The sequence below is a fragment of the Callithrix jacchus genome, chromosome 5 (assembly GCF_049354715.1).
Source record: "Callithrix jacchus isolate 240 chromosome 5, calJac240_pri, whole genome shotgun sequence".
NCBI lineage: Eukaryota > Metazoa > Chordata > Mammalia > Primates > Cebidae > Callithrix > Callithrix jacchus.
The window spans coordinates 147,131,341-147,158,229 of record NC_133506.1 but is presented as its reverse complement, the minus strand read 5'-3'; the positions used below and the strand labels follow the sequence as shown (position 1 = coordinate 147,158,229).

The 26,889-nt window shown below is 47.5% G+C and overlaps 2 protein-coding genes across 7 annotated transcripts in view; both read left to right on the top strand.

Moving 5' to 3' along the window:
- The window catches only part of FLT3 (fms related receptor tyrosine kinase 3), a 150,275-nt gene extending 138,962 nt beyond the window's left edge, over positions 1–11,313 (top strand). Inside the window, exons 24-25 of one of the 2 annotated variants that reach the window (XR_008481780.2) lie at positions 1,358–1,479; positions 11,151–11,280. Coding sequence is in view for 1 of the 2 variants with exons in the window: in XM_054256730.2 (XP_054112705.1) it covers positions 11,151–11,183 (33 nt within the window). In the remaining variant the exon portion in view is untranslated. Of the gene's footprint in view, positions 1–1,357; positions 1,480–11,150 lie in introns of both variants that reach the window. The other variant, XM_054256730.2, reaches the window with a different exon arrangement.
- URAD (ureidoimidazoline (2-oxo-4-hydroxy-4-carboxy-5-) decarboxylase) lies at positions 11,233–22,013 on the top strand. 5 transcript variants are annotated; one of them, XR_008481784.2, is made up of 3 exons: positions 19,326–19,521; positions 20,600–20,662; positions 21,533–21,667. XR_008481784.2 is itself a non-coding variant. In XM_002748915.6 (2 exons), the coding sequence occupies exons 1-2, from the start codon at positions 11,292–11,294 to the stop codon at positions 21,877–21,879; spliced, it is 522 nt and encodes a 173-aa protein (XP_002748961.1). In that variant the 5' UTR covers positions 11,233–11,291; the 3' UTR covers positions 21,880–22,013. The 5 variants fall into 5 exon arrangements, 1 of the variants encoding a protein (XP_002748961.1); XM_002748915.6 differs by lacking the exons at positions 19,326–19,521; positions 20,600–20,662 and adding an exon at positions 11,233–11,466 and having other exon boundaries at positions 21,533–22,013; XR_013536177.1 differs by lacking the exons at positions 20,600–20,662; positions 21,533–21,667 and adding an exon at positions 20,447–20,579.
- The last annotated feature ends 4,876 nt before the right edge of the window (positions 22,014–26,889 follow it).

Here is a 26,889-nt window from a genome sequence, read left to right as displayed (position 1 = left end):
TCAGAATTTCCTTCCTTTTTGAGGCTGAATAAGATTCCTTTATATGTATTTATCACATTTTATTTATCTATTCATCCTTCCATGAGCATTTGGGCTACTTCCACCTCTGGGTCATTATGAATATGCCTCTATGAACGTGGTGTGCAAATATCTCTTCAAGATCCTGCTTTAGACTGGGTGCAGTGGCTCACACCTATAATCCCAGCACTTTGGGAGGCCGAGGTGAGTGGATCACCTGAGATCAGGAGTTCAAGACCAGCCTGTTCAACATGGTCAAACCCCATCTCTACTAAAAATACAAAAAATTAGCTGGGTGTGGTGTTGGGCACTCCAGCCTGGGGGACAGAGTGAGATCCTGTCTCTGAAAGAATAAAAAAGTTTGAGGTATATTTCCCCCATCTTCTTGCTAAATATATTTACACTCAGCTTTGGGAGGCTGAGGCACAAGAATTGCTTGAACCTGGGAGGCAGAGGTTGCAGTGAGCCGAGATCACGCCACTGCACTCAATATGTCTTCTCTGATCAAGGCACTCCAGCCTTGGAGACAGGGTGAGACTGTCTCAAGAAAAAGAAAAAGACCTGCTTTCAATTATTTTGGGTCAATCTTCAGACGTGAGATTGCTGGATCATAAGGTAGTTATATTTTTAACTTTTTGTTGTATTTATTATTATTATTAATTTTTATTATTGGTAGAGACAGGGTCTCGCCTTGTTGCCTAGGCTGGTCTCAAACTCCTGGCCTCAAGCGATCTTCCCACCTCAGCCTCCTGAAGTGCTGGGATGACAGGTGTGAGCCACAGCACTGGATCCACATTTATTATTTGTAAAACCCTTACTGCAGTGCTCATGTGTTTCTTCGGCCATCCAGTATCAATTCCCATTTCACAGCAGTAGCACTCTAATTTGGGATGTTACTTCTCCCTAGTGTAATGCAGTTTGTGGGGACTTTAGTCAGGTAGCTTTGCCTTCTAGCCAAGGAGGATCTTTGACCAACCCAAGTCTAATCAACTTCCTTTCTTGTTCTGGAATTTTATACTTTGGCTAGATTCAGGCAAGGTCAAAAAAGAGTTGGAGCTTATTCATAAGTTTCAATCTCAAAGAGTGGCAAGCAGTTCTCACTTTCTAGATCCTGGAGCTGTGCTGGTCTCTTTCCTTTCCCCAGCCTGGTCTCCAGGCTTCCTCTGAGCCACCCCACATTGTTTCAGCAAATCCTCTTCTGATGTCATGAGGCCAGGTCTAACTCTGTGGCTTACAACTTGAGAACCTTGCGATGGGTCCACTTGTGCTGACTCACAGATTCCTTGGCAGAACTGAGGCTTTCATCTGCTTTACCTTTTGTTTGTTTGTTTGCTTAAAGACAGAGTCTCGTGCTGTCTCCCAGGCTGGAGTGCAGTGGTGCAATCTCAGCTCACCGCCACCTTGACCTTCTGGGCCCAAGCAATCCTCCCACCTCAGCCTCCTGAGTAACTGGGACTACAGGTAGGCATCACCAGGCCCGGTGAATTTTTTCATTTTAGTGAAGATGGGGCCTCAATATGTTATTCAGGCCAGTCCCAAACTCCTGGGCTCGAGCAATCCTCCTGCCTTAGCCTCCTAAAGTGCTGGGATTACAGGCATGAGGCACCTCGCCCGGCTTGCTTTCCCTTCTCCAGCACATCCTCTCTGGTTTGGTCTGCTAATGGTTTTTCTAGCTTTGAGTGCTACACTGATTTGTTTTCATTTTTATAGTTTTCTATTATCTGGATAGGATCTGAGGAGGGAGTGGAGTCACAAGTGTTTAGTAAGCCGGCTTGAACTGCTTGTCACAAAATGCTTGCTGGTGATGGTGGGGAGGAAAGTAAATGTGAGTTAACACTTATGGAAATGCCCTCTTCCCTTCTGCCAAACTGATTTCATTCAGGATATATACACTTTTTTTTTTTTTAAGACAGAGTCTTGCTCTGTTGCCCAGGCTGAAGTACAGTGGTACGATCTTGGCTCACTGCAACCTCTGCCCCTTGGGTTCAGGCGATTCTTGTGCTTCAGCCTTCTGAGTAGCTGGGATTACAGGCATGTGCCACCATGCCCAGCTAACTTTTATATTTTTAGTAGAGACAGGTTTCACCATGTTGGCCAGGCTGGTCTCGAACTCCTGACCTCAAGTGATCCGCCCTCCTCAGCCTCCCAAAGTGCTGGGATTACAGGTGTGAGCCACCATACCCAGCCACATGAACATTTTCTTTCTTTTTTTTTTTTTGAGACGGAGTTTCGCTCTTGTTACCCAGGCTGGAGTGCAATGGCGATATCTTGGCTCACCGCAACCTCCACTTCCTGAGTTCAAACAATTCTCCTGCCTCAGCCTCCCGAGTAGCTGGGACTACAGGCACGCGCCACCATGCCCGGCTAATTTTTTTTTTGTATTTTTAGTAGAGATGGGGTTTCACCATGCTGACCAGGATGGTGTCGATCTCTTGACCTCGTGATCCACCCGCCTCAGCCTCCCAAAGTGCTGGGATTACAGGCTTGAGCCACCGTGCCCGGCCCGCACATTTTCAATATGACTTCTCTGATCAAAGCCACAAAAATACATTTATACCTAGCATCACCACTCATTGCAGTGTGCAGTATGAAAGTCACCAAAGGATTTGATTTCCTTGAAAGTGAATTTTCTTTTGTCTGTGAGCTTTATCAAAATGGAATCATGTAAACCTCCAGATCCTTCATTCCTAAAAAGAAATCAACATGATGCTTTTAGGATTCATTTACAGTATTAACATGGAGTGAAGGTTTTTTTTGTTTTGCCGATGTACTGTATAAAAAGAGAATTACATTATTTATACATTCTTACACTAATAATGTGAGTAGTGTTTTGGACTGATAGTTTGGCTGGAGAGTGGCTCACAGGTGTTCTTCCTGTTACTGTACTTTATTTATTTATCTATTTTTGAGACAGGGTCTCATTTTGTTGCCCAGGCTGGCGTGCAGGGGTGCAAGCAGCTCACTGCAGCCTCGAACTCCTCCCACCTCAGCCTCCTGAGGAACTGGGACTACAGGCATCTGCCACCACAGCTGGCTAATTTTTAGGGATCTTGTCATGTTGCCCAGGCTGGTCTTGAACTCCGGCTCAAGCGATCTGCCTGCCTCTGTTTCCAAAAGTGCTGGTTCACAGCCACCATGCCTGGCTGCTGCTGTGATTTGGAACGTTTCTTCCATATGTGCCAAATCTAATATTTAAAAGGCAACATTCTCTGTGGAATGATGGCACTTAAAAGCCTCTTAAGGAGAAATGAAAATCGACTCTTACTAAATACAACTCTTACCACAGATTCTATTTCAGTTTGGGTCAAGTTTTGTCCCTGACCTACCTACGTTTTTTTTAACACTGAGGAGGAATATTCCCACACAGGTACTGTGTGAAGACAGCCCTTTTCCACCAGGACTTTGTAGTCTTGCCAGCAGGTGGCGCCCTAGCACTACTTTCTTTTCCTTCCTTCCTTCCTTCCTTCCTTCCTTCCTTCCTTCCTTCCTTCCTTCCTTCCTTCCTTCCTTCCTTCCTTCCTCCCTCCCTCCCTCCCTCCCTCCCTCCCTCCTCCCTCCCTCCCTCCCTCCTTCCTTTCTTCTTCCTTTCTTCCCTCTCCCCCTCCCTCCTTCTCTCCTTTCTTTCTCTTTATCTCTCACTTTTCCTTTTTTATTATTACACTTTAAGTTCTGGGGTACCTGTACAGATCGTGCAGGATTGTTACATAGGTATACACACGCCATGGTGGTTTGCTGATTCCATCCCGGCCCTCCCCTCCCCAACGCGCACCCGTCATCTACATTAGGTATTTCTCCTAAAGTTATCCCTCCACAGGGACATGGATGAAGCTGGAAACCATCATTCTCAGCAAACTGACACAAGAACAGAAAACCAAACACTGCATATTCTCACTCATAAGTGGGTGTTGAACAATAAGAACACATGGACACAGGGTGGGGAACATCACACACGGGGGCCTGCTAGGGGGTGGGGGAGCTAGGGGAGGGATAGCAGCACTACTTTAAAAAATGGATCTCGGCCGGGCGCGGTGGCTCACGCCTGTAATCCCAGCACTTTGGGAGGCCGAGGCGGGTGGATCACGAGGTCAACAAATCGAGACCATCCTGGTCAACATGGTGAAACCCCGTCTCTACTAAAAATTACAAAAAATTAGCTGGGCACGGTCGCGCGTGCCTGTAATCCCAGCTACTCAGGAGGCTGAGGCAGGAGAATTGCCTGAACCCAGTGGGCAGAGGTTGCGGTGAGCCGAGATTGCGCCATTGCACTCCAGCCTGGGTAACAAGAGCGAAACTCCATCTCAAAAAAAAAAAAAAAAATTGATCTCAAATCCCAGGCCTGACTTCACCACTACCCCGTGCCTGCCCCTCTGAAAAGGCAAATTTGAAGCAGCAGAATGAATGAAAAAGCCAATCCATTGATTCGAAGGAAAACAACCCTCTATGTATGTAACTTCAATTAATTTATTCAGCATTCAGTTGGGTTTTTAAAGTTTTATTTTAAAGTGACAAATAATAATTGTATATATTTATGGGGTACAATGTAATGCTTCAATACATGTAAACATTGTAGAATGAAGTCAGGGTAATTAGCATATCCATCACCTCAAATATTTATTTATTTTTATATTATTATTTTTTTTTTTTTTGAGAAGGAGTGTGGCTCTGTCACTCAGGCTGGAGTGCAGTGGTACGACCTCGGCTCACTGCAACCTCCGCCTCCCAGGTTCAAGTGATTCTTGTGCCTCAGCCTCCTGAGTAGCTGGGATTACAGGTGTGCCCCACCACACCTGGCTAATTTTTGTATTTTTAGTAGAGACAGGGTTTCATCATGTTGGCCAGGCTTGTCTTGAACTCCTGACTCTCTGATCTCCCCCGCCTTGGCCTCTCAAAATGCTAAAATTACATACAGGTGTGAGCCACTGCACCTGGCCTCAAATATTTATTATTTACTTGTAGTAAGAACATTTGAAACCCTCTGTTTTTGCCATTTGGGAATATACAATGCATTATTATTAACTATAGTCATTGTGTTGTACAATAGGACACCAGAGCTTATTCCTACTGTCTAATTGAAACTGTACCCATTGACCAACTACTCCCCTCACCTCTCCCCCACGTCTTGCCCGCTCCAGCCTCTGGTAACCAACATTTGACTCTACTTTAATGGGTTCAACTTTTTTAGATTCCACGCCTGAGTGAGATCATACAATATTTGTCCCTCTGTGTCTGGCTTATTCCAATTAACATGATGTCCTCTAGATTCATCCATGTTGTTATAAAGGACACCTGTCTTTTAAAGGTTGAATAGGCTGAGTCTGGTGGCTCATGCCTATAATCCCAGCACTTTGGAAGGCCAAGGTCGGCGGATCACCTAAGGTCAGGAGTTCAAGACTAGCCTGGCCAACATGGCGAAACCCCATCTCTACTAAAGATACAAAAATTAGCCAGGCGTGGTGGGTGGGGGTGCCAGCAATCTTAGCTACTCCAGAGTCTGAGGCAGGAGGATCACTGGAACTCGGGAGGCGGAGGTTGCAGTGAGAGGAGATGGTGCCATTGCACACCAGCCTGGACAACAAGAGCTAGACTCTGTCTCAAAAAATAAAAAAAAATTTTTTAAAAAGGCTGAGTAGTTTCTATTGTGTATACACACTATATTTTAAAAATCCATCCATCTGTTGCTGGACACAAATTGTTTTTATATCTTGGCTATTGTGAATAGTGCTGCAATGAGCATGGTTGTGGAGACATCTTTTCCACATACTGATTCCAAGTCCTTTGGACATACCCAGTGGATTGCTGGATCACATGGTGAGTCTATTCTTAGTTTTTTTTTTTTTTTTTAAGACGGGGTTTCACCTTGTTGGTCAGGCTGGTCTTGAACTCCCGACCTCAGGTGATCTGCCCACCTTGGCCTCCAAAGTGCTTGGATTACAGGCGTGAGCCACCACACCCAGCCTATTCTTAGTTTTTTGAAGAACCTCCATACTGTTTTCCAAAATGGCTGCATTAATTTACAGTCTCATCAACAGTGCATAACGGTTCTAGTCCTCTCTTTATAATAGCTGATCTAACAAGGGTGAGGTGGTTTTTCATTATGGTTTTAATTTGCATCTCTCTTTTTAAAAAATTTTATTTTTTGAGACAGGGTCTCACTCTGTTGCCCAGGCTGGAGCACAATCATGGGATCTCAGTTCACTGCAGCCTCAACCTTCTGGGCTCAGATGATTCCCCCACCTCAGCTTCCCAAGTAGCTGGAACTACAGGTGTGTATCACGATGCCTGGCTAAATTTTTGTGTGTATTTTTATTAGAGATGGGTTTCACATGTCGTCCAGGCTAGTCTTGAACTCCTGGACTCAAGCAATTTGCCTCCCAAAGTTCTGGGATTACAGGTGTGAGCCACCACGCTTGCATTTCTCTTTTTCCCCATCCTTTTTTCAAATACACCGTTGCTGGCTTGAACTGCAATTCTCTTACAATTAGCGGTGTCGAACATTTTTTCACGTATCTGTTGGTCATCTGCATGTTTTCTTTTAAGAGATGTCTATTCAAGCCCTTAGACCCCACCACCCCCCGCTTTTTTTTTTTTTTTTTTTTGAGACAGAGTCTCACTCTGTTTCCCAGGCTGAAGTGCAGTGGCGCCATCCAGCTCACTGCAACCTCTGCCTCCTAGGTTCAAGCTATTCTCCTGCCTCAGCCTCCTGATGGGCTGGGATTACAGGCATGTGCCACCAAGCACAGCTAAGTTTTGTATTTTTAGTAGAGGCGGGCTTTCACCATGTTGTCCAGGCTGGTCTTGAACTCCTGACCTCAAGTGATCCACTTGCCTTGGCCTCCCAATGTGCTGGGATTATAGGTGTGAACCACCACATCCAGCCATTTGCCCTTTTTAAAATAGGGTTATTTGTTTCCTTGTTATTGAGTAGTTTGAGTTCCTTATACATTTTGGATATTGGCCCGTTATCTGATCTGTAAATTGCAAATATTTTCTTCTAATCTATGGGTCACCTCTTCACTCTATTATTTCATTTGTTGGCAGAAGCTTTTTAGTTTGATACAATCCCATTCATCTATTTTTGCTTTTGTTCCTTGTGCTTTTGGGGTCATATCCAAGAAATTGCTGATGTTTTCTTCTAGTACTTCTATAGTTCAGGCTTAACATTTAAACTTTAATCCATTTTGAGTTGATTCTTGCATAAGGGGTGAAATAAGAGTTATTTTATAATAAGATAGTAAGTTATCCTTCTGTGTGTGGATATCAGGTTTTCCCAACACCATTTATTAAAGACTGTCCTTCCTCTGCCACTCCCTTTATCTTTTTTGTAAAAAAGAAATGATCTGCTTGGCGTGGCGGCTCATGCTGTATTCCCAGCACATTAGGAAGCCAAGGTGGGCGGATCACTTGAGGTCAGACATTTGAGACCAGCCTGGTCAACATGGCGACCCCATCTCTACCAAAAATACAAAAATTAGCCAGGCGTGGTGGTGGGTGCCTGTAATCTCAGCTTCTCGGGAGGCTGAGGCACAAGAATCACTTGAACCTGGGAGGCGGAGGTTGCAGTGAGCTGAGATGGCGCCAAGGCATTTCAGTCTGGGAGACAGAGCGAGATTTTATCTCAAAAAAAAAAAAAAAAAAAGGCAGGGGGAGGGGCTAAGGGCTTGAATAGACATCTCTCAAAAGAAAACATGCAGATGACCAACAGATTTGTGAAAAAATGTTCAACACCACAGTACTCCAGCCTGGGTGACAAGAGCCAGACTCCATCTCAAAGAAAAAAAGAAAAGAAGAGAAAAGAAAAGAATCTATCCATGTTTACATTTGATTCTGTCCATGCCACAGTCACCATTAGCAACAGAAATGAAAAGTGGGAGGAATCATCACCTAAAAAAAAAAATCACATCTTTTTTTTTTTTTCAGCTCCTAGGGGAGTCCAACATGTATTATATTCCAGATTATCTTACTGAGGGACAAAACGCTTTGGTGAATTTTTTTGTGGCAAAATAAACATAACATAAAATTCACTATCTTAACCACTCGTAAGTGCATAGTTCTATGGTGTTAAGGACATATCATGTCAGGCAACTGTCACCACCATCCCCCTCCAGAACTTCTTCGTCTTGGAAAACTAAAACTATGTGCTCATTAATCCCCTTCCCAATTCCCCTCCCACAACCCCTCACCACCACCATCCACTCTCTGTCTCTCTGAATCTGACTACTCTAGGCACCTCTTCTAAATGGAATCATGCAGTATTTGTCTTTTTGTGACTGGCTTATTTCACAGCATAATATCATCCAGGTTTGCTTTGATGAATTCTTTTACTGATAACATACTCTGTGCCAGAGCTGGGCTAAAGGCTTCATACAGATTGTCCCATTTAATAAATCATGAGGTAGGAGCTTGCTCTCTGGCAGTTTAACAGAGGGTGAAACCAAGGCTTAAGGTGGTTAAGTCATTTGTACATGGAGCCAGTACCTGCCACTACCTGCCTCGAGTGACCTGGAACCCACCCATGCCTGCCCACCTCCTGGCAGCCACACGATGTGACGGCCTTTCAGAGCCCCCCCCACCTGTACTTCATCTTCCTTGGCTCAGTCACCCGGCCAGTGAAGGCGTCTGGTAACAGCAGAACAAATGAGTTCCAATGTATAATTTGACTCAAATTGAAGATGTATATACTTGAAAGTGATTTGTCTTTCTTGTATCTTATCAAAAAAACATTTCTACGTGAGCTCTAGTCATGAAAGTGAGTGACTATAGTTGACGAAAACAAACGCAGATGCATGAAATGTGTTTTGTTTTGTTTTTGAGATGGGACGGGGGTCTCAATCTGTTGCCTGGGCTCGGGTGTCGTGATCATGGCTCATGGCACCCTTGACCTCCTGGGCTCAGGCAATCTTCCTGCCTCAGCCACCACATCTGGCTAATTTTAAAATTATTATTATTATTTTTGAGACGGAGTCTCGATGTATCACCAGGCTGGAGTGCAGTGGCCCAATCTTGCGTCACTGCAACTTCCACCTCCCAGGTTCAAGTGATTCTCCTACCTCAGCCTTGAAAGTAGCTGAGACTACAGGTGTGCACCACCATGCCCAGCTAATTTTTGTAGTTTATAGTAGAGATGGGATTTCACCATGTTGGTCAGGATGGTCTCAATCTCTTGACCTCATGATCCACCAGCCTTGGCCTCCCAAACTGCTGGGATTACAGGTGTGTGCCACTGTGCCTGGCCGATTATTATTATTTTTTAATAAAGATGGGGTTTCTCCGTGTTGCCCAGACTTGTCTCAAACTCTTGGGGTCAAGCAATCCTCCCACCTCAAAGTGCTGGGATTACAAGAATGAACCACCGCACCTGGCCATGTGTTGTTTGTTTGCGTGTATGTGGTGTTTTTTGTTTGTTTGTTTTTTGAGATGGAGTTCTGCTCCGTCACCCAGGCTGGAGTGCAATGGCACCATCTCAGCTCACTGCAACCTCCACCACTCGGGTTCAAGGGATTCTCTTGCCTCAGCCTCCCAAATAGCTGGGATGACAGGTGCCCACCGCCATGCCTGGTTAATCTTTGTATTTTTAGCAGAGATGTGGTTTTGCCATGTTGGCCAGGTTGGTCTTGGATTGCTGACCTCAGACGATCCACCCTCCTTGGCCTCCCAAAGGGCTGGGATTACAAGATTACAGACGTGAGCCACTGCGCCTGGCCTTTTTTTTTTGAAACAGGGTCTTGTTCTGTTACCCAGGTCAAAGTGCAGTGGCACAATCGTAACTCACTGCAAGCTTGAATTCCTGGGTTCAAGCCATCCTTCCACCTCAGCCTATCAAAATGCAGATATTACAGATGTAAGTCACCGTGTCCAGCCTGAAATGTTTCCACTAAAAAATGAAATAAAAAATTGGATTTTACCTATTTAAGAACTTTCTCTATGTGCTGCTAAAACAGTCTTTTAACAAAATTATAATAAAGTCAAATATAATCAACAACCAGACATAAGAATCCTATATTGTGGGCTGGGCGCGGTGGCTCAAGCCTGTAATCCCAGCATTTTGGGAGGCCTAGGAGGGTGGATCACGAGGTCAAGAGATCGAGACCATCGTGGACAACATGGTGAAACCCCGTCTCTACTAAAAATGCAAAAAATTAGCTGGGCATGGTGGCGCGTGCCTGTAATCCCAGCTACTCAGGAGGCTGAGGCAGGAGAATTGCCTGAACCCAGGAGGTGGAGGGTGCGGTGAGCCGAGATCGCGCCATTGCACTCCAGCCTGGGTAACAAGAGCGAAACTCCGTCTCAAAAAAAAAAAAAGAATCCTATATTGTGTGGTCAAACAAAGATTATGAGGCTACATCAGTATATAAAGTAGCTTAAAAAAAGTTTTGTTGATATATAATTCACATAGCATACAATTCAACTATTTGTATTGTATGCTTTGATAAATTAGTTTTTTGCTTGGATGAAAATTGCTGTACTTTCTGACCACCTTACATTTCTTTGATTGATTTGGCTGATGAGAATCAAACAGGAAAACTTAAGCCCAGAGTTCCTTTGTGACATGGACTGTCAAATTCCACATTAATAATGTATTTGTTTGTCTTTTGTCAATGTTGCTTCTAAATCCATGACTATTTAATTTTGTAACGTTTCGTGTCTTAAAAGTTACTGACTGGCATGGTGGCTCGTGCCTGTAATCCCAGTACTTTGGGAGGCCGAGGTGGGTGGATCTTGAGGTCAGGAGTTCAAAACCAGCCTGAAACCCGGTCTCCACTAAAATACAAAAATTAGTTGGGTGTGGTGGCACACGGCTGTAGTCCCAGCTCCTCCTGAGGCTGAGGCAGGAGAATCACCTGCAACCGGGAGGCGGAGGTTGCAGTGAGCTGAGACCTTGCCATTGTGCTCCAGCCTGGGTAACAGAGTGAGACTCTATCTTAAAAACAAAACAAAACAAAACAAACACCCTAACAACATGAAGAGCACATCTGGCTCTAATGCTGAGAGTGGAATATGGCCCCTGTTGCCTTTGGTTATGGGAACGGTTTGGTTGGAAACAGTGAACATGCTGAGATCTTTGCTCCCTGGATTAGAACCTTAAGCCTGTGCTTGTTCATTACACAAATATTCTGGATCTGCTTCTCCCACAGGCATTTAAAACACGTGAAGGTGGTGTTGCATAAAAAGCAAGCTCGTGTGTTCAGCAAATACAACCAAGTGAGCAGAGACAGCGCCACTCACTCGCCTAGAGGAGAGCTGGGCGTCCCACTGTCTCCTGTGGAATATAAGCAATGGACATCGAGAAGGTCAACTCCATGGACTTTGGAGAATTCGTAGATGTGTTTGGGAATGTCATTGAGAGATGTCCTCTGATTGCAGCTGCTGTTTGGTCCCAGCGACCCTTCTTGGATTTGGAAGATTTACAGAAGCACTTTTTTGCCGTTATTGATGCCCTTCCACAGTCAGGTAAGGCTTCAGTATCAGACATCTCTGCAAAGGGATTTCAAATATGCTTATGAAAATATTTTTACATATTGGCCAGGCATGATGGCTCACACCTGTAATCCCAGCACTTTGGGAGGCTGAGGTGGGAGGATCACTTGAGCCCAGGAATTTGAGACCAGTCTGGGCAATATGATGAGATCCGTCACTACAAAAATTGTTAAAAATCTATCTACTGGCCGGTCATGGTACCTCACACCTGTAATCCCAGCGCTTTGGGAGGCCAAGGAGGGTAGATCGCGAGGTCAGGAGTTCGAGGCCCAGCCTAGTCAACATGGTAAAACCCCATCTCTACTAAAAATACAAAAATTGGCAAGGTGTGGTGGTGCATGCCTGTAGTCCCAGCTACTCAGGACGCTGAAACAGGTGAGTCGCTTGAATCTAGGAGGTGGAAGTTGTAGTGAGCTGAGATTGTACCACTGCACTCCAGCCTGGGTGACAGGGTGAGACTCTGTCTAAAAAAAAAAAAATTATCTATCTATCTATCTATCTATCTATCTATCTATCTATCTATCTAGAGACTTTAGCCTAGTTTCTTGTACTTGATGTGTTTATTGAGCTTTTTCCTTTGGAAAGTTCAGTAAGTTTCCTTAGGGTCTAGTCCGTGAGAGTCAAGCACTTGCATGGCTTTTGTCAGACATGGGCTGGAAGAATGAATTGGCTAAGGTAAGTGGCTGTTAAATATTAGAGCTTTGAGGTCACAAGGAGCAACCTGGCAAAAGGCATCAGAGTGATTCAGAGGCCAAAGGCCAGGCTGAGGGCCCACGCTCTCAGCTACCCGATTTGGCTTGGGAATGTCCTGTATGGACAGAGAGGATAGCTAGATATCAGACTATCTCTACAGCCCAGGGGAAAGGGCAATCGGCCTACTTTTGTACCAGAAAGGGCCAGTTTGGACCGGACGGCCAAGGAGAGTAAATTCATTCAGATCAGCAACTCCCTGAGGGGTGTAGGGGAAGAAGGAGAAGCTGACAGCATCTCTCTGGAGAAGGAAAAAGAAGTTATCGATTTCTTCTGGGGAGAGAGGGAGGAAATGAGGCACTTCTGGGTGTGGGGTGGGGAGAAGAGAAGGTGACTCTGAATGGTACACACAGCGTCACAGAGACCAGTCTTCCCCAGGGGCTGTCCTGGATGCTCTGTGGAGAAGTCTGAAGTGTGCTGAAGGGGTGGCGAGGGGCAGAGAGGCTTCCCTCCATGGACATCTGGGAAGGAGAGCTGCTGCTCTCTGCTTCAAAAAGGAGCTAATAGACAGTGCTGCCCATCAGGATGGGCTGTGACAGCCAGATGGCTTCTGACCGTCACACAGAGGTCTCTAAAATGGGGAGCTCCTTTTAATTCATTTGAGGGTTATCTAGGAAAAGTAGAGGATGCCATAAAAGCAAACGGATGGGAATGTCGGAGCCATGGGGACACTCACCCACTTCTGGGGACCTCTCTACAGCTGAGCACTTCAGCTCGGTCACTGGGCTTGAGGATCAGCACTGGCCTCCTGACCCTTGACTCACAGGGACAACCCAGCCCCAGCCTGATGAGGAGGGGACTGCAGCCGCTCAGCTGAGCTCCTACAGGGCAGGCAGGAAGGAGCCGGAGGTCCCGGAGCCCAAGCTCCTGACATCTGACAGGAGACTACAATAGAGGAGGCAAAATGACAGCCTCACAGGAAAGTAATTTCCTATCAGGAAAAAAAAAGAGGGGGGAGAAAGAAAGAAAAAGAGGCAAATCCCATGATTGTCTTTTTTTGTGAGACGGAGTTTCGCTCTTGTTGGCCAGGCTAGAGTGTAATGGTGCAATCTCAGCTCACTGCAACCTCCTGGGTTCAGGCGATTCTCCTGTCTCAGCCACCTGAGTAGCTGGTATTATAAGCATGTGCCACCAACCTGGCTAAGTTTTGTAATTTTGGTAGAGATGGGGGTTTCTCCATGTTGGTCAAGGCTGATCCCGAACTCCCGACCTCAGGTGATCCACCAGCCTCAGCCTCCCAAAGTACTGGGATTACAAGTGTGAGCCACCATGCCCAGCCCCCCATGATTGCCTTAATACCCAAAAGAGTGGTGAGGCTGAGGACGAAGCATGCTGAGAGAGAAAGTTAGGATCATATGAATAATTTAAATCTATTATTCTTAAGTTTGGCCAGTTATTTAACACATATTTTTTTGGGTTTATTACTCTGTGTCTGTAACTTTGATAAAAACATAAAAATTCCTCCATTTTCATCTTATTTATTACCAACAATCCCCCCAGCCCATCTGGCCGGAGGTTCTAGTTATGGGCCAATCCAGTCAGGGCCCTGAGCGCAATGGGGTGTGGGCATGGGCTTCCCCGCTCCTGAGGCTTGTTTTGATGCCCCCGTGACTTGACGAAACCTCTGTCTCCTGGCTAGTGTCAGAATCCCAGATCACAGAGTGAACAGTATATTGGGATTTGATCAAGGTTTGCTGAATGAATGCATGAAATCGTTTCTAAGGTGATATTGAAAGATGAGGATTCTGGCATTACCCCCACAACACACACACATTTTAACTATAGCGACTTTAGTGGTAGGTCAGTAGGTAAGATGGCTGGAGGGGGTTTGGGCCCCTGAACGGTTGCTGGCTTCTGCAGGAGACACGGTTCTGGGGAGGAGCACCCTGTGGTGCAGCCTGCGTCTCAGTTCTGCACTTGTCATCTCTGGGGCAGCTGGGAGCCTCAATGCTGTCGGGCGGCTGCTCCTAATCTTATCATCTGAGTGACAGTAGATGAGTGATGTTACCAACGGTGACAACAACAAGTACAACAAATAGTGAAAATTTATTGAACTTTTGCTACTGGTGTGTTTCAGGCACTTTTCCAAAAACTTTGCACTTGTTAACCACTTGAATCCTCCAATATCCCTGTAAAATAAGGAATAGTATTATTATTGCCCCCATTTTTACCGATGGAAAAACTGAGACACACAGAGATGAAGTAACTTGAGCAAGGACTCACTGCTAGAAAGTGACAGGACTGGAATTCTAATAACCCTGAGAGGCAGCCCAACAGCTTGTGAAGAAAGTGGCAGACCTGGGAGTCAACCCAACGGGCTTTGAAGCCTTTTTCCAGACAATCAGAACAAAGTCTAGAAATAGTTTTTAGAGTTTTCATTCATTTATCTGCTAATGTATTTGATTAACATAAATGCTTGATGTCCCAGACCCCATGTTTTATTGTTTAAATAATCAAATAAAATGATCTATTTCACAGCATGGTGACTATAGTCAATAATAATCTATTGTATACTTGCAAAAGAAAAAAAAGGCTTTATTTTTATTTTTAAATTGAGGCAAGTATTATTCTGTCACCCAGGCTGGAGTGCAGTGGTGCCATCTCAGCTCACCGCATCCTCCCCTTCTGGGGTTCAAGCGATTCTCCTGCCTCAGCCTCCCTAGTAGCTGGGATGACAGGCACGTGCCACCATACCCAGATAATTTTTGTATTTTTGGTAGAGATGGAGTTTCGCCATGTTGGCCAGGCTGGTCTCAAATTCCTGACCTCAAGTGATCTGCCCACCTTGGCCTCTTAAAGTGCTGGGGTTACAGACATGAGCCACCTTGCCCCACCTTCAAGAGAGTAGATTTTAAATGTTCTTACTACCAAAAAATGATAAATATGTGAGGTGATAGACACATTAAAAAGCTTCATCATTTCGCAATGTATACATGTATGAAGACATCAAATTGCATACTGTAAGTACATATAATTTTTATTTTTATCAAAAAACCAATAAAATGGGATTTATTACTCTAGCTTTACCCCTTGGATGGTAAGAAACAAAATGGTTGAAATAGATTCTTTGAATTCTAAAACTAAGGGAACTTAGAGAGACGTTGAGGATACAGTGGTCTACTTAGTCACGTATTTGTTTTGGTGACTGAAGGAAGCCCTCCACCATTAACAGAAAACAAAATTGGGGCCAGGCACAGTGGCTCACGCCTGTAATCCCAGCACTTTGAAAGGCCAAGACGGGCGGATCATGAGGTCAGAAGTTTGAGACCAGCTTGACCAACATGGTGAAACCCCATCTTTACTAAAAATACAAAACATAGCTGGGCATGGTGGTGCTTGCCTGTAGGTAGGCTGAGGCAGAAGAATCGCTTGAACCTGGGAGGTGGAGATTGCAGTGAGCGGAGGATCGCACCACTGCACTTCAGCAAGAAAGAAAAGAAGAAGAAAAAAAGAAAGAAAAAAAAGAAAGAAAGAAAGAAAGAAAAATGAAGAAAGAAAGGAAGGGGGAAGGAAAGAAGGAAGAGAGAGAGAGAGAAAGAAAGAGAAAAGGAAAGGAAGGAAGGAAAAGAAACAAAAAGAAATTGGGTTTCTAGACTAAGGCTGAGTCCATTTAGGGTCTGCTATGATAATTATTGGCCAGTAGATGGCAGTCCAGGATTACTGTTGAGCCCTAGTGCTACTGGGCAAAGTACTTTCTCCAGCCAATCAGTTCCTATAGATTGAAGATAAGGCAAAGGTTTTCCAGACAAGAGAACTGACAATTAGTAAAGGGAAGAAAGTTGAAACACACATGCACTAACCTGAACAAATTCAGTACGGATTTGTGTTATAAACTTAAAGAGCAATACAACTTTCCTAAGAGTTAATTAATTGCATTTCTGCTGGCTATAGCGACTCACACCTGTAATCCCAGCCCTTTGGGAGTCTGAGGTGGGAGATCACTTGAGCCCAGAAGGTTGAGGCTGCAGTGAGCCATGATCGCACCACTGCACACCAGCCTGGATGACAGAGCAAGAACCCTGTCTCAAAAAAAAAAATGCATTTCTATGCATTTCAGAATTATAGTAATTCCACAGTTTATCACTTTATGCTTATTAAACAACACTTTTGTGAATGAATGGAGTTTGATATTAATAAGTTCCTTATAATTTGGCTATGAGAATATAAGTTTTGGATGAAGCTATTAAAATGGGTTTGTTAATTCAGTCAAAAACAAAACAAAACACTTCTTACCAAAAGCGCTGTGTTGCTCAAAAAATACTTACCGAGTACCCACTGTGCCCCAGGCATTGTTGTGAGCACTGGGAATGGGGGTCAGTGACCAAGGCAGGTCCCTGCCTTAAATGAGCTTATATTCTAGTGAAGAGAGACAGGATTAACACTAAAAATACCATTATTTCAAGTTCTAGAAGTTCTCAGAAAAAATATGTGTAACATGGCAGAAAATATGTAATAAAGGAGGTCTTTCTTAGGAAGTTGAAATTTAAGACCGATGGATGAGAAATAAGTAACTGAAATCTAGGATGGGGCCACTCTTAGAAAAAGAACCTGGCTGGCTGTGGTGGCTCATGCCTGAAATCCCAGCACTTTGGGAGACTGAGGTGGGTGGATCACTTGAGGTCAGGAGTTCGAGGCCAGCCTGGCCAACATGGCAAAACCCTGTCTCTACTGAAAATGCAAAATTAGCTGGGCATGGTAGCACACATCTGTAATCCCAGCTACTTGGGAGGCTGAGGTAGGAGAATCAATTGAACCTGGAGAGTGGAGGTTGCATTGAGCCGAGATCACACCACTAAACTCCAGCCTGGGCGACAGGACAAGACTCTGTCTCAAGAAGAAAAAAAGAAAAAGAACCTGAGACCAGGATGAACTTGACATTTTGGGGGCACAGAAAGAGCAAGGTGGTTGGAAAGTAGTAAGGAGTGGAGGAATGTGAGGAAGAAGAGGCAGCAAGGGCCGGATCACGTAGAGCTGCTTCGGTCTAATAAGGAACTCTCTTCTCTGTTTGCAGTGGGTCACTGGGGTTTATGCTTTAGGGTGGTGATGTAGGGCTGCGTCAGATGCAGGGGCCGGGCTGAGGGACGCTGCAGTGGTCCGCGTAAGAGATGAGGTTGCTCAGATTATGGTCGCAGCAGCAGAGATGGAGAGATGCGACTGGGTTTGCAGAATGGGGCTTATAGTTAGAGTCAACAGGATTTTTTTAAAAAAATGCGTTTGATGGCAGAAGGCAGATTAGAAACAAAGCTGAATGAAGGGTCACTCCTACGTTTTCAGTCTGAGTAGCTGTGTGGGTGGTGGTGCCATTTTCTGAGGCGAGGAAGACTTGGAGTTGAGAAGACAGGATGGAGGAAGGGGTTTGCTGAGTCTGAGATACCAAAAAAATCATCCAAATGAAAATGCTGACTGCTCAGTTGCATCGAAACAGAGGAGCTTGGTGAAACACTGAGGTCTGAACTATATCTGGGTGTCATCAAGGAATGGATGGCATTTCCAACCCTAGGACTGGCTGAGGACCCTCAGTACATTGGTGTAAGTAGTGAAGGGATGAGATGTGGGTACTGAATCCTGGGGTACTTCCATGCTAGTGACCTATCTGGCAGAGCAAGATGAAAGTTGGTCGGGGTGTCTCTGAAGGCAACTGATAGTCATTTTTTAAGGAGAGAGGGCCCACCAGGTGACACGGTCTGAAGAGGCTGAGAAAGAAGAGGTCAGGCACCAGTCTTGGGACCCAGGCAAGATGTCCTTAATCAGTGCAGATGGGTTGGTGGAGGGGCTCCAAGCTTGACAGAGTGAGGCTGGAAAGGGAGGTGAGAAGTGGAAAGACCAGAAGACAACTCCTTTAAGGCCTTTTCTGTAAGGAGGAGCAGAGAAACAGGGAGAAACAAAGAGCAACAGGGAATCAAAGGAGAACTTTAATACTGTTTATGGGATGAGTGATTCTAACACATGTTTACACATTGATAAGGGTGAGGGGTTTGGGGATGGAGAAATAGATATTTGAAATTGCAGAAGCAAACTCTTTGAGAGGAAAGGAGAAGCTAGCTTCAAGAACATGAATGGAGGGGTTGGCCTTCCATAGGAAGAACAGATTATCCATTGTAAAAGGAGTAAGAACACACCCACCTGTCACTGGGTATGGACAGGGAAGGCAGTTGGATTATTATGGGATTCTGGGCTTCCACAGGCACAATTGCCTACCCTGTTCCTCTCCCATGGAACAATGAGTGTGTGCTCTGTGCCAGGAATTCTTCTAGGTGCAAATATTCAGGTCCTATGGTCCCAGCAAATAACACCCATCCATATCTGCACCTCTAGATGTGATGTACAAATGTCTTAGGAGGTAAGTCTAGAATTTCAGGAAAGACTGAAGAACAGGAAGCACCTAGATTCCCAGAGAACCACGGGCTGCCTGACTGATGTGGCTGGTGCCTGGACTTCTAGGTAGGGACACTGACGGCTGGAGGTGGAGAGATGACACCTACTTCACCAGTCTCCAGTCTCCCACTGGGTCTTACGGGCGCAGCTTAGGGATAGCATGCTGGCGCACGCCCGGAGCTTCATTGAGATTTTCAGCTTCATTGAGATATAATTTATTGCTGCAGGCCAGTAGGTGACATTCCCAGTGTACCTAAGGGTCCAGTGGTTTGGGGCAATGAAGATGGGGTATCTCACCAGGTGAGGCCAGGCTCTGCTTCTTCTGAGCTACCACTCTCTCTCTACCTGATTCCCCATGCCTTTTTCTTGTTAGGCGCTGCGGCTGAGACAGAGAGAGAGTTTAGAGAGAGAAAGAGAGAGAGAGTAAATTCCAGTTTCTCCTTTTTAGTCTCTTTTCTTATGCCCTTTGCTCTGCTTGTTCCTCTGCGTCTTTTCTCTTCTTGCCGCTGCAAGAGTGGAAAACTCATGCTCAGTTTTAGACAAACATTAACTCCGGGCGATGTTTCCAAGCGGCAGACAAACTAGAGAGTGAGAAGCGAGATGCCAGGACACCGAGGGCAAAAAGGGGCTCGGGCGTGTGCGGGGCTGGCCTCCGAGGCGCCACCGCATCCCTCTGCTCCGAGGCCTGCACGGGGAGCCTGGTGGGGGCGGCAAGAGGACAGACCCCATGCCCGGGCCTCCCACCAGTGACCACCTCCCCTGCAGCTTGGGTTGATCCTCCAGACAGCATGAGATGAGGGGAAGCGGGGCACCTAGTGGCTGCTCTGAAACGTTGAACACCTGTGGAGGAGGAGCAGTTTCCACCTTCCCCGCCGCCTGGGCAGGTAGCGGTTCTGGGCCTGGGTGAGTGTAGAGGGGATCCGGGCGGGGGCTGAGCTGGGTTCCCCAGGCCTGACAAGTGGCCACGTGGCACAACCAACCCCGGACCCAGGGCTGGGGCTGCTGCCCCAGGTGGGGAATTTAACTCTCACATTTTCGCACCACCCAGACGGGGCTGGACGCGGGGAAGCGGGAAAGAACAGTTCCTGTTTGCAGTGGCCGCCTGGCAGGGCATCGACGGGAGGGGTTCTACCGCAGTGGTGTTAGGCCGGCTCGGTGGCTCACACCTGTAATCCCAGCACTTTCGGAGGCCGAGACTGGAGGATCGCTTGAACTCGGGAGGTAGAGGTTGCAGTGAACTGAGATCGCCACTGCACTCCAGCCTGGGCGACAGAGCTCTGTCGGAAAAAAACCCCTCAAAACCAAAAAACAGTGGTGTTAGAGGGATGACATTATTGGTGACTAAAGTTTTATTTTGAACTTTCCTTAACCTTGCAGGGGCAGCCGCGCCCTGAAAACGCCTGTGATCTGGAGTGGAGGGTCCAGGCTTAGTGTGGTGAGTGACCCTAGGCAGGTCACTAGCTCCTTCCGAGCCTTCATTGAATCCTCTCTTACACGGGGATGTTACTCTCAGTTCTCCCTGTCCTTCAGGGCATTAGTTTATGAATTAGATGGTGCAATATTAACCATCCTTTTATTAGACAGAAACAGTAAGTTTGAGGAAGAGGACGTCTACCTTACAGGGGGTTTAATTTTCAGCTTCATTGAGATATAATTTGTTGAATGGTGTTTTACATGCGCGCCTTTTCCAACAGCGCCCCATAGCTATTCCCAGCACCAGAAGCGGACAACCGCTTTACTGAGAAACAGAGACAGGTACTTCCTGAGGCACCGCAGTCCCGGTCCACTGGGTTTACTACAACTAAAAATGGCTGTTTCTGTTTACTAGGTATTAGGCAATGTGTTTTAAGGAAATGAATTGTCTCTAATCCTCACAACCATTCAGCAAGCTAGGGGTCACCCGCATTTTACAAATCATGGCACCCCGCTCACCATATCTGGAAACTTGCCTCACCCTGGAGGATTCTAATTTTCACTTTAGAGAGCTGAGCAAGATGACCGTCCAGCGCTAGTCCTGGGAAATCCCCGGGACTGAAGATCGCAGGTAACTCACCGGAGTTTTCCAATATTAGGCCTAGGAGATTATGCGAAACTTTCTTTCAAGTAAACGCTGTTCTCTGGGGCCTCTTTGGGTTCTATAGTCGAAGGGGAATTGGCCCCGGGCCGGTGGGGGATGGGTGGGTGCAATTTCCTAAATAGAGGAAAGCCACTTTCCTTCAAAGGGCTGTGGAACTCTGGCTAGAGGCGGGGTTCTTTGCAGTTAGTTAATCATCCGCAAGGCTCTTTGGATTTGTTTCCGCAAATCCAGAACTCACACTCAGGGTCACAAATCCGGGACATTTATTTGCCGAGCTCCATGGATGTTATTCCTGTGGATACACCCCGCCCCTGCCCGTTCTCCCTCGGAGCAGAGCGAAACCCATTCCAGGGCTTTTGCAGGAAGTCTTCGGGCCCTTGCGTCCGGCCCCTTTCAACATCAAAGCCCCCCCTGAGAGCAAAGGGCTTTGAAAGATAGGAAAAGCTCAGGCTCCTTATCGCGTCTCTGCTCCCTCCCGACCTAGTCGTAAATTCCGAGCCGAGCCGCAGCGGCCGCCCTCTCTGTCCTCCGCTCTTCTTGACCCAAGGTCTCAAAAGACAAACGTGTCACTTCCCGCCCCGCCCCTGGATTCTGGTCCTGAACGAAAGTAGTGAGGACCGAGAGGCGCAGGGTCCAGGACTTGTTAGTGGGGCGGGCGCCATGGGCGCCCCTGCGCCGCCAGGACACTACCGCCTGGGGACCCTCCTTCACCCTCCCGCAGCCTTCTTTGGGGCGGGGCTGGGCGGGGTGCCGGGTTCTGCCTACGCGCCCTCTCGAGTGCGTGGTGCAGAGCAGGCGCGGTGATGCGCTCCCGCCTGTGTCTGTGCTTCTCCGCAGGCCAGGAGGGCATCCTGCGCTGCCACCCGGACCTGGCGGGCCGCGAGCTGCAGCAGGGCACGCTCACCGCCGAGTCGCAGCGGGAGCAGAGCGGCGCGGGCCTTACGTGCCTGGGCGCGGACGAGCGGCTCCGGCTGGCGGAGCTGAACGCGCAGTACCGCGCGCGCTTCGGCTTCCCCTTCATCCTCGCCGCGCGCCTCAGCGACCCGGCGGCCATGCAGCGCGAGCTGGCGCGCCGGCTGCTCTGCCCGCCCGCGCAGGAGCTACGCACCGCTCTGGGCGAGGTGAAGAAGATCGGCGGCCTGCGCCTGGCAGACCTCCTCTGCGCCGACCCCGCCAAGCTGTAGGAGCCGCGCGGGCCGAGGACCCGGGACACACCACTGGACGCGCGGGGACCACGGCCCGGAGCTCTGTGTCCTGGGCGGGAGGCGGACTCCGGCCTGGAACAGCGTCCACACACGTGCACAAAGGAAGTAGGGAATTGAGGCAATCATACGAGTAATGAGACCTTTTGTCCACCCACCCGCACGCGCACGCGTACGCGTTGCCAAAATATCCATATTGTTTAGTGCTTTGCCCTGGATTTATCCAGCTCACTGCTTCAATTCTTCACTCCCTTTGCGGCCCGCCGACACCCCCCGACCTTTGTGGATTCCAAAGTGTTTATCCAGTTCTCCCCACCCCTTCCTGCTAAGCCCGAACTGCAAAGCAAAACGGACGGAAAAGGAATCCTTTTATGCCACAGCGGTTTGTCTGTTTTTTTTTTTTTTTTTTTTTTTTTTTTCTTTTCCCACCTCATTTGCTGCACCCGACCTTTACATGTGAGCAGAAGCGGCTTTCTCTCTCTTGAGCACTAGGGGAGCGGACCGGGAGCAAGGAAAGCCAAGCGACGGCCTGGGTCCGGCCCGGGGCGCCGGGGAAACCGCGGCAGGGAGGCGGTGGGCTGGGGAGAGCCCTCCGAAGGGCTGGCGTTGGGAAGGTGCCCGGTGGGAACGGGTGGAATAGCTGCAGTCATCGCTCCTAAATGGCGGGGGGCGTCCAAGCTGGACAGGCTTGAAGATCTCTCCCGGAGGTCGGCTCATGGGGGTTGGCTTGACTGTCCCGGGAAGCCCATCAGTTATGAAAATAGTAACATTCATTGAGCAGCGCTGGGTATTTGGACCCCAGAATGAAGCGAGATTCCAGTGTCGATTAAACGGAGAGAAATGCCCGTAGAAATCGTAGAAATCTTTGCTTGTTAGCCCTGGGGCTTCAGAGCCCGATTAGGCTGGGCAGCTTCCTGGACCAGCAGCCAGGCTGCCACTGGGGGAAAGTGCATCCTGCTGAGGAGCCCACCACATTCTACCAATCCCGACTGCCCTCTCTCGCGTGTGCGCTCACATACACACACTGAAGGTGTAAAGAGCCCCAACAAACACTACTTAGGCTTCTATTGGCAGAGAAGAAACGAAATACGCATGGTCTCTCCAACACAGACAAGGTAAGAGGCTAAGGCCAAGGTGGCCCTTTTGAAGACAAGAGCTTCCATTAGTCACCAGCCGTGTCCAGGATTAGCAGCAGCAGCAGCAGCAGCAGCAGCAGCAGCAGCAGCAGCAAGGAAACCTTTCCCTAAAGAGCTGCGTGGCTGCACCCTTGGTTCTGGGGCTGATATTCCATAGAAATAAATCACTCCTGGAGCACTAGGAATTTTAGGCAAGGGAGTCCTTTTGCCGTTCCCATCTCACAGGTGTTTCCTGCTGTAGTAAGGCCGAAGGAAAAAAGCTGGTAGTGAGGCAGGTGCCAGGAAAGCAGGCTGTGCTACCAGTGTCCCTAGGATTGTGTCCAGACAGCTTCTCTGGGTGTAGGAGCGCCAGTTGCACTCCATGAAGACAGTTCCATGGCTCACTCCTATTCTTTGGGACCCCTCAGCAATGGTGGGGGTGCTGGGCCCCGGCCAGACACCAGCCTCTCTCTAGCCAGGGTAACCTGGGGGATTTCCTGACACACACAATAACTTGCTGCTTGGTGAAGAGGATTTTCTGACCCAGGATCCAAATACCACAGGCTAGGCCTAAGACTCAGAATAACCCACAGTAGTCAGGGCACCCTGTCCCAACCATGAGAGTAAACCCCACGCTTAGATAAACCAGGTTTTGAGCCAGGCGCCATAGCTCAAGACTGTAATCCCAGCACTTTGGGAGGCCAAGGTAGGAAGATCAAGAGGTCAGGAGATCGAGCCAGCCTGGCCAATATGGTGAAATCCCGTCTCTATCAAAAAAAAAAAAAAAAAAAAAGAAAAAAAGAAAAGAAAGAAAGAAAAGAAAAGGTAAACCAGATCCTTAATGCAGAGCTCTTTGTGTAAAGAAGCTCATATGAGATGCACCGAGCCCACCAGAGCTGAGTTCCCGCGGTTTAGCATGAGTGTAGAAGAGCTCAGAACCTCCCAGACACGACCCCGGTGTCTCCAATTACACAGTTACAGTTCAACAGTTCAAAGCTGGTCCGGAAAATGGTTTATTCCTGCGGGAAGGGGTGCAGGTGGAGGCAGACGCTGAATCTGTCCCCTTAGAAGGAGCTGGAGCTAAGGGGACAGAGCTGGCTGTGGCGCCTCTTCCGAAACACCTGAGCACAAGCAGCCCCGAGGGTGAGCACAGGACGCGGGGCGTGAACGCCGGGCTGGGAAGATCCCCGACCAAAGCTGCGCGTGGCTGACTCTCCCCTTCCGGAGGAGCTCTGCACAGAAGCCATTGCTCAAGCGGGCGAGTCACCTGTGGCGGCCGAAGTCGGGCAGGGCAGTTCTCTTTTTGCTCAAACAGCGGCATGCCCTGGGTTTCCGTCGGCCTTGCCCTGGCAGAGCGGCTTTCCGTTTTCTGGCCTCTGGTGAGCCAGAGGCGGGAGAGGAGCCCCGGCCGCGTGGACCCCAGCGCGCGCGGCAATCACCGCGCGCTGACTTTAGCCCCGGCGGCAGGGAAGCGACAGCCGGGGGAGAGCCTAGCGAGCGTCAGCGGGGTACAGAAGCGGTTAGGGGAGATTTCAGGGTGAACAACTAATATTTTACTAACAAATTCGTTAAAACACATGCACAAAACAAAACCAATCACAGTGGCAAGGCCAAGAAGAGTTGAAAGGCAAGGAGATGATTTCAATTTGTGTCACCCGACGACCCTCCTTACTTGGTGGAGGGCGGCTTTGCAGATTTTCACTTCCCTTGGAAATGTCCAAGCTCCTTAAGGCGAATGCTTCCAGTAAAGGGACTGGAGAGCGCAGCTCCGGGTGAGAACTCAGTAACCGACCCGGGCTTGCCACTCACCTGTGTAACTTAAAGGGGATACGGAATGAAGCTTCTTCTTCATCAATCCCTAAAGGTTGACATCTTGGTCTGTGTGCCCAAAAGATGTCTACAGACACTAAAATTGGAAGAAAGGAAAGGGGAAAGGACAACATAAATTCTATACATGATCTTAACCCATTTTAAATATGACACATTTCTAGAGATTAATCACAGGATATCAGTTTTGACTCAAAAATAGAGTCAAATAATAAAATAGAGTCTTCTAGTAAAGTATTTAATGTGAGACAAAAGTAGATGGATACGATCTTTGTCAACTGTAACAAAAATTTGGGATGGAATTTATGGAAAATTCATGCAATAAAAGAATAAACTACAGTTATGGGGTGCCTGTGAAAGACATAGGGCATGGAACACGGTCAGAATTGTAGCAATAGCAGAACCTGATTGTTCTGGTATTATTTGGTGTAGGGGGTGGGAGCAGGAAGATGGAATTCTCTAAATCGTGCTAGTTTTGTGTTGGGGGTGCAACGTTTCCAGGGTGGCACCAGCAGCTGTAGGGATAATAAACATCTATACAGATTGCTATGGGTTGCAAAGAATGCACATACTGTAGCTCATTTACTTTAAGAAACTTGAACAGCTGGCCGTGAAACTAGGGGAAAATCACCTAACCTCTCTGGGTCTTGGGTTCACCTTTGTAAAATGGAAAGGTTACACAGACTTTAAGGCTCCTGGCTCCCCTCCGGGGAATGCCAGTGGGCCCAGTAGCTCTATTTAAACTCCTTCCCTTAGCCACATAAAACTTACCCTGTAGGACTTCCTAGGAACATATTTTCATGTGGTAAACAAAGGTCATTCCAGGCACGAGACAATGGTGAGTGAACAAATGTTAATTGAAAGCTCTCCACGCCAAAGCCACGTGGTGACATTTGGCTGGTGCTGCCAGGAGAGCCTGGGGTTTCAGCATCAAGAGGGTTCCTTTAGGGTGGAAGACCTGGTTCCCAGTAGGGACACAAATCTTTGAGTCCTCCAAGTCCCTCCCTCTTATGGATTTTTTTTTTTTTTTTTTTTTTTTTTTTTAAGATTCAGTCTCACTCCTGTCCACCAGGCTGGAGTGCAATGGAGCCATCTCAGCTCACTGCAACCTATGCCTCCCAGGTTCAAGGGATTCTCCTGCCTCAGCCTCCTGAGTAGCTGGGATTACAGGCATGTGCTACCACGCCCAGCTAATTTTTTGTATTTTTAGTAGAGACAGGGTTTCACCACGTTGGCCAGCCTAGTTTGAAACTCCTGACCTCAGGTGATCTGCCCTCCTTGGCCTCCCAAAGTGCTGGAATTACAGGTGTGAGCCACTGTGCCCAGCCCCTCTTTTGGATTTAAATTGTCCTCTGTACTCCCTTACCACATAGAATGTATGATACAATGCCCAAACTGTGTTCTCAGGCCCTAGTTTCAGAAGAAAAGAAGAAAATGGGTAACAACTATTTATTTGCATAACTTTTGCCCAATGTACCAAACCAGATTTCTGTACATAAATATTATCCTGTCTCCTGAGGCTCTTAGTTTTCCTTGATCTCTTGGCTGTGCGGATATATTTTGGACAGAGAAACATTAAAAAAAAAAAAAAAAAAAAAAGGCCGGGCGCGGTGGCTCAAGCACTTTGGGAGGCCGAGGTCAAGAGATCGAGACCATCCTGGGCAACACAGTGAAACCCCATCTCTACTAAAAATACAAAAATTAGCTGGGCATGGTGGTGCGTGCCTGTAATCCCAGCTACTCAGGAGGCTGAGACAGGAGAATTGCCTGAACCCAGGAGGCGGAGGTTGCGGTGAGCCGAGATCGCGCCATTTCACTCCAGCCTGGGTAACAAGAGCAAAACTCCGTCTCAAAAAAAAAAAAAAAAAAAAAAAAGGATGTTCCCTGCCTTGGATCAGAAAGCTTGGTGGTCTCATCACAACAGGAGTAAAACAGCTGGCTTTTCTTATCCCCTTCTCCTGAAGCCTGGTCCCTGAGAGAGTCGTAACACCTTAGGCCACAATGACCTTCCATGATTTCGGGAACCTTTCCTCAGGCAAAGAGGGCCAGA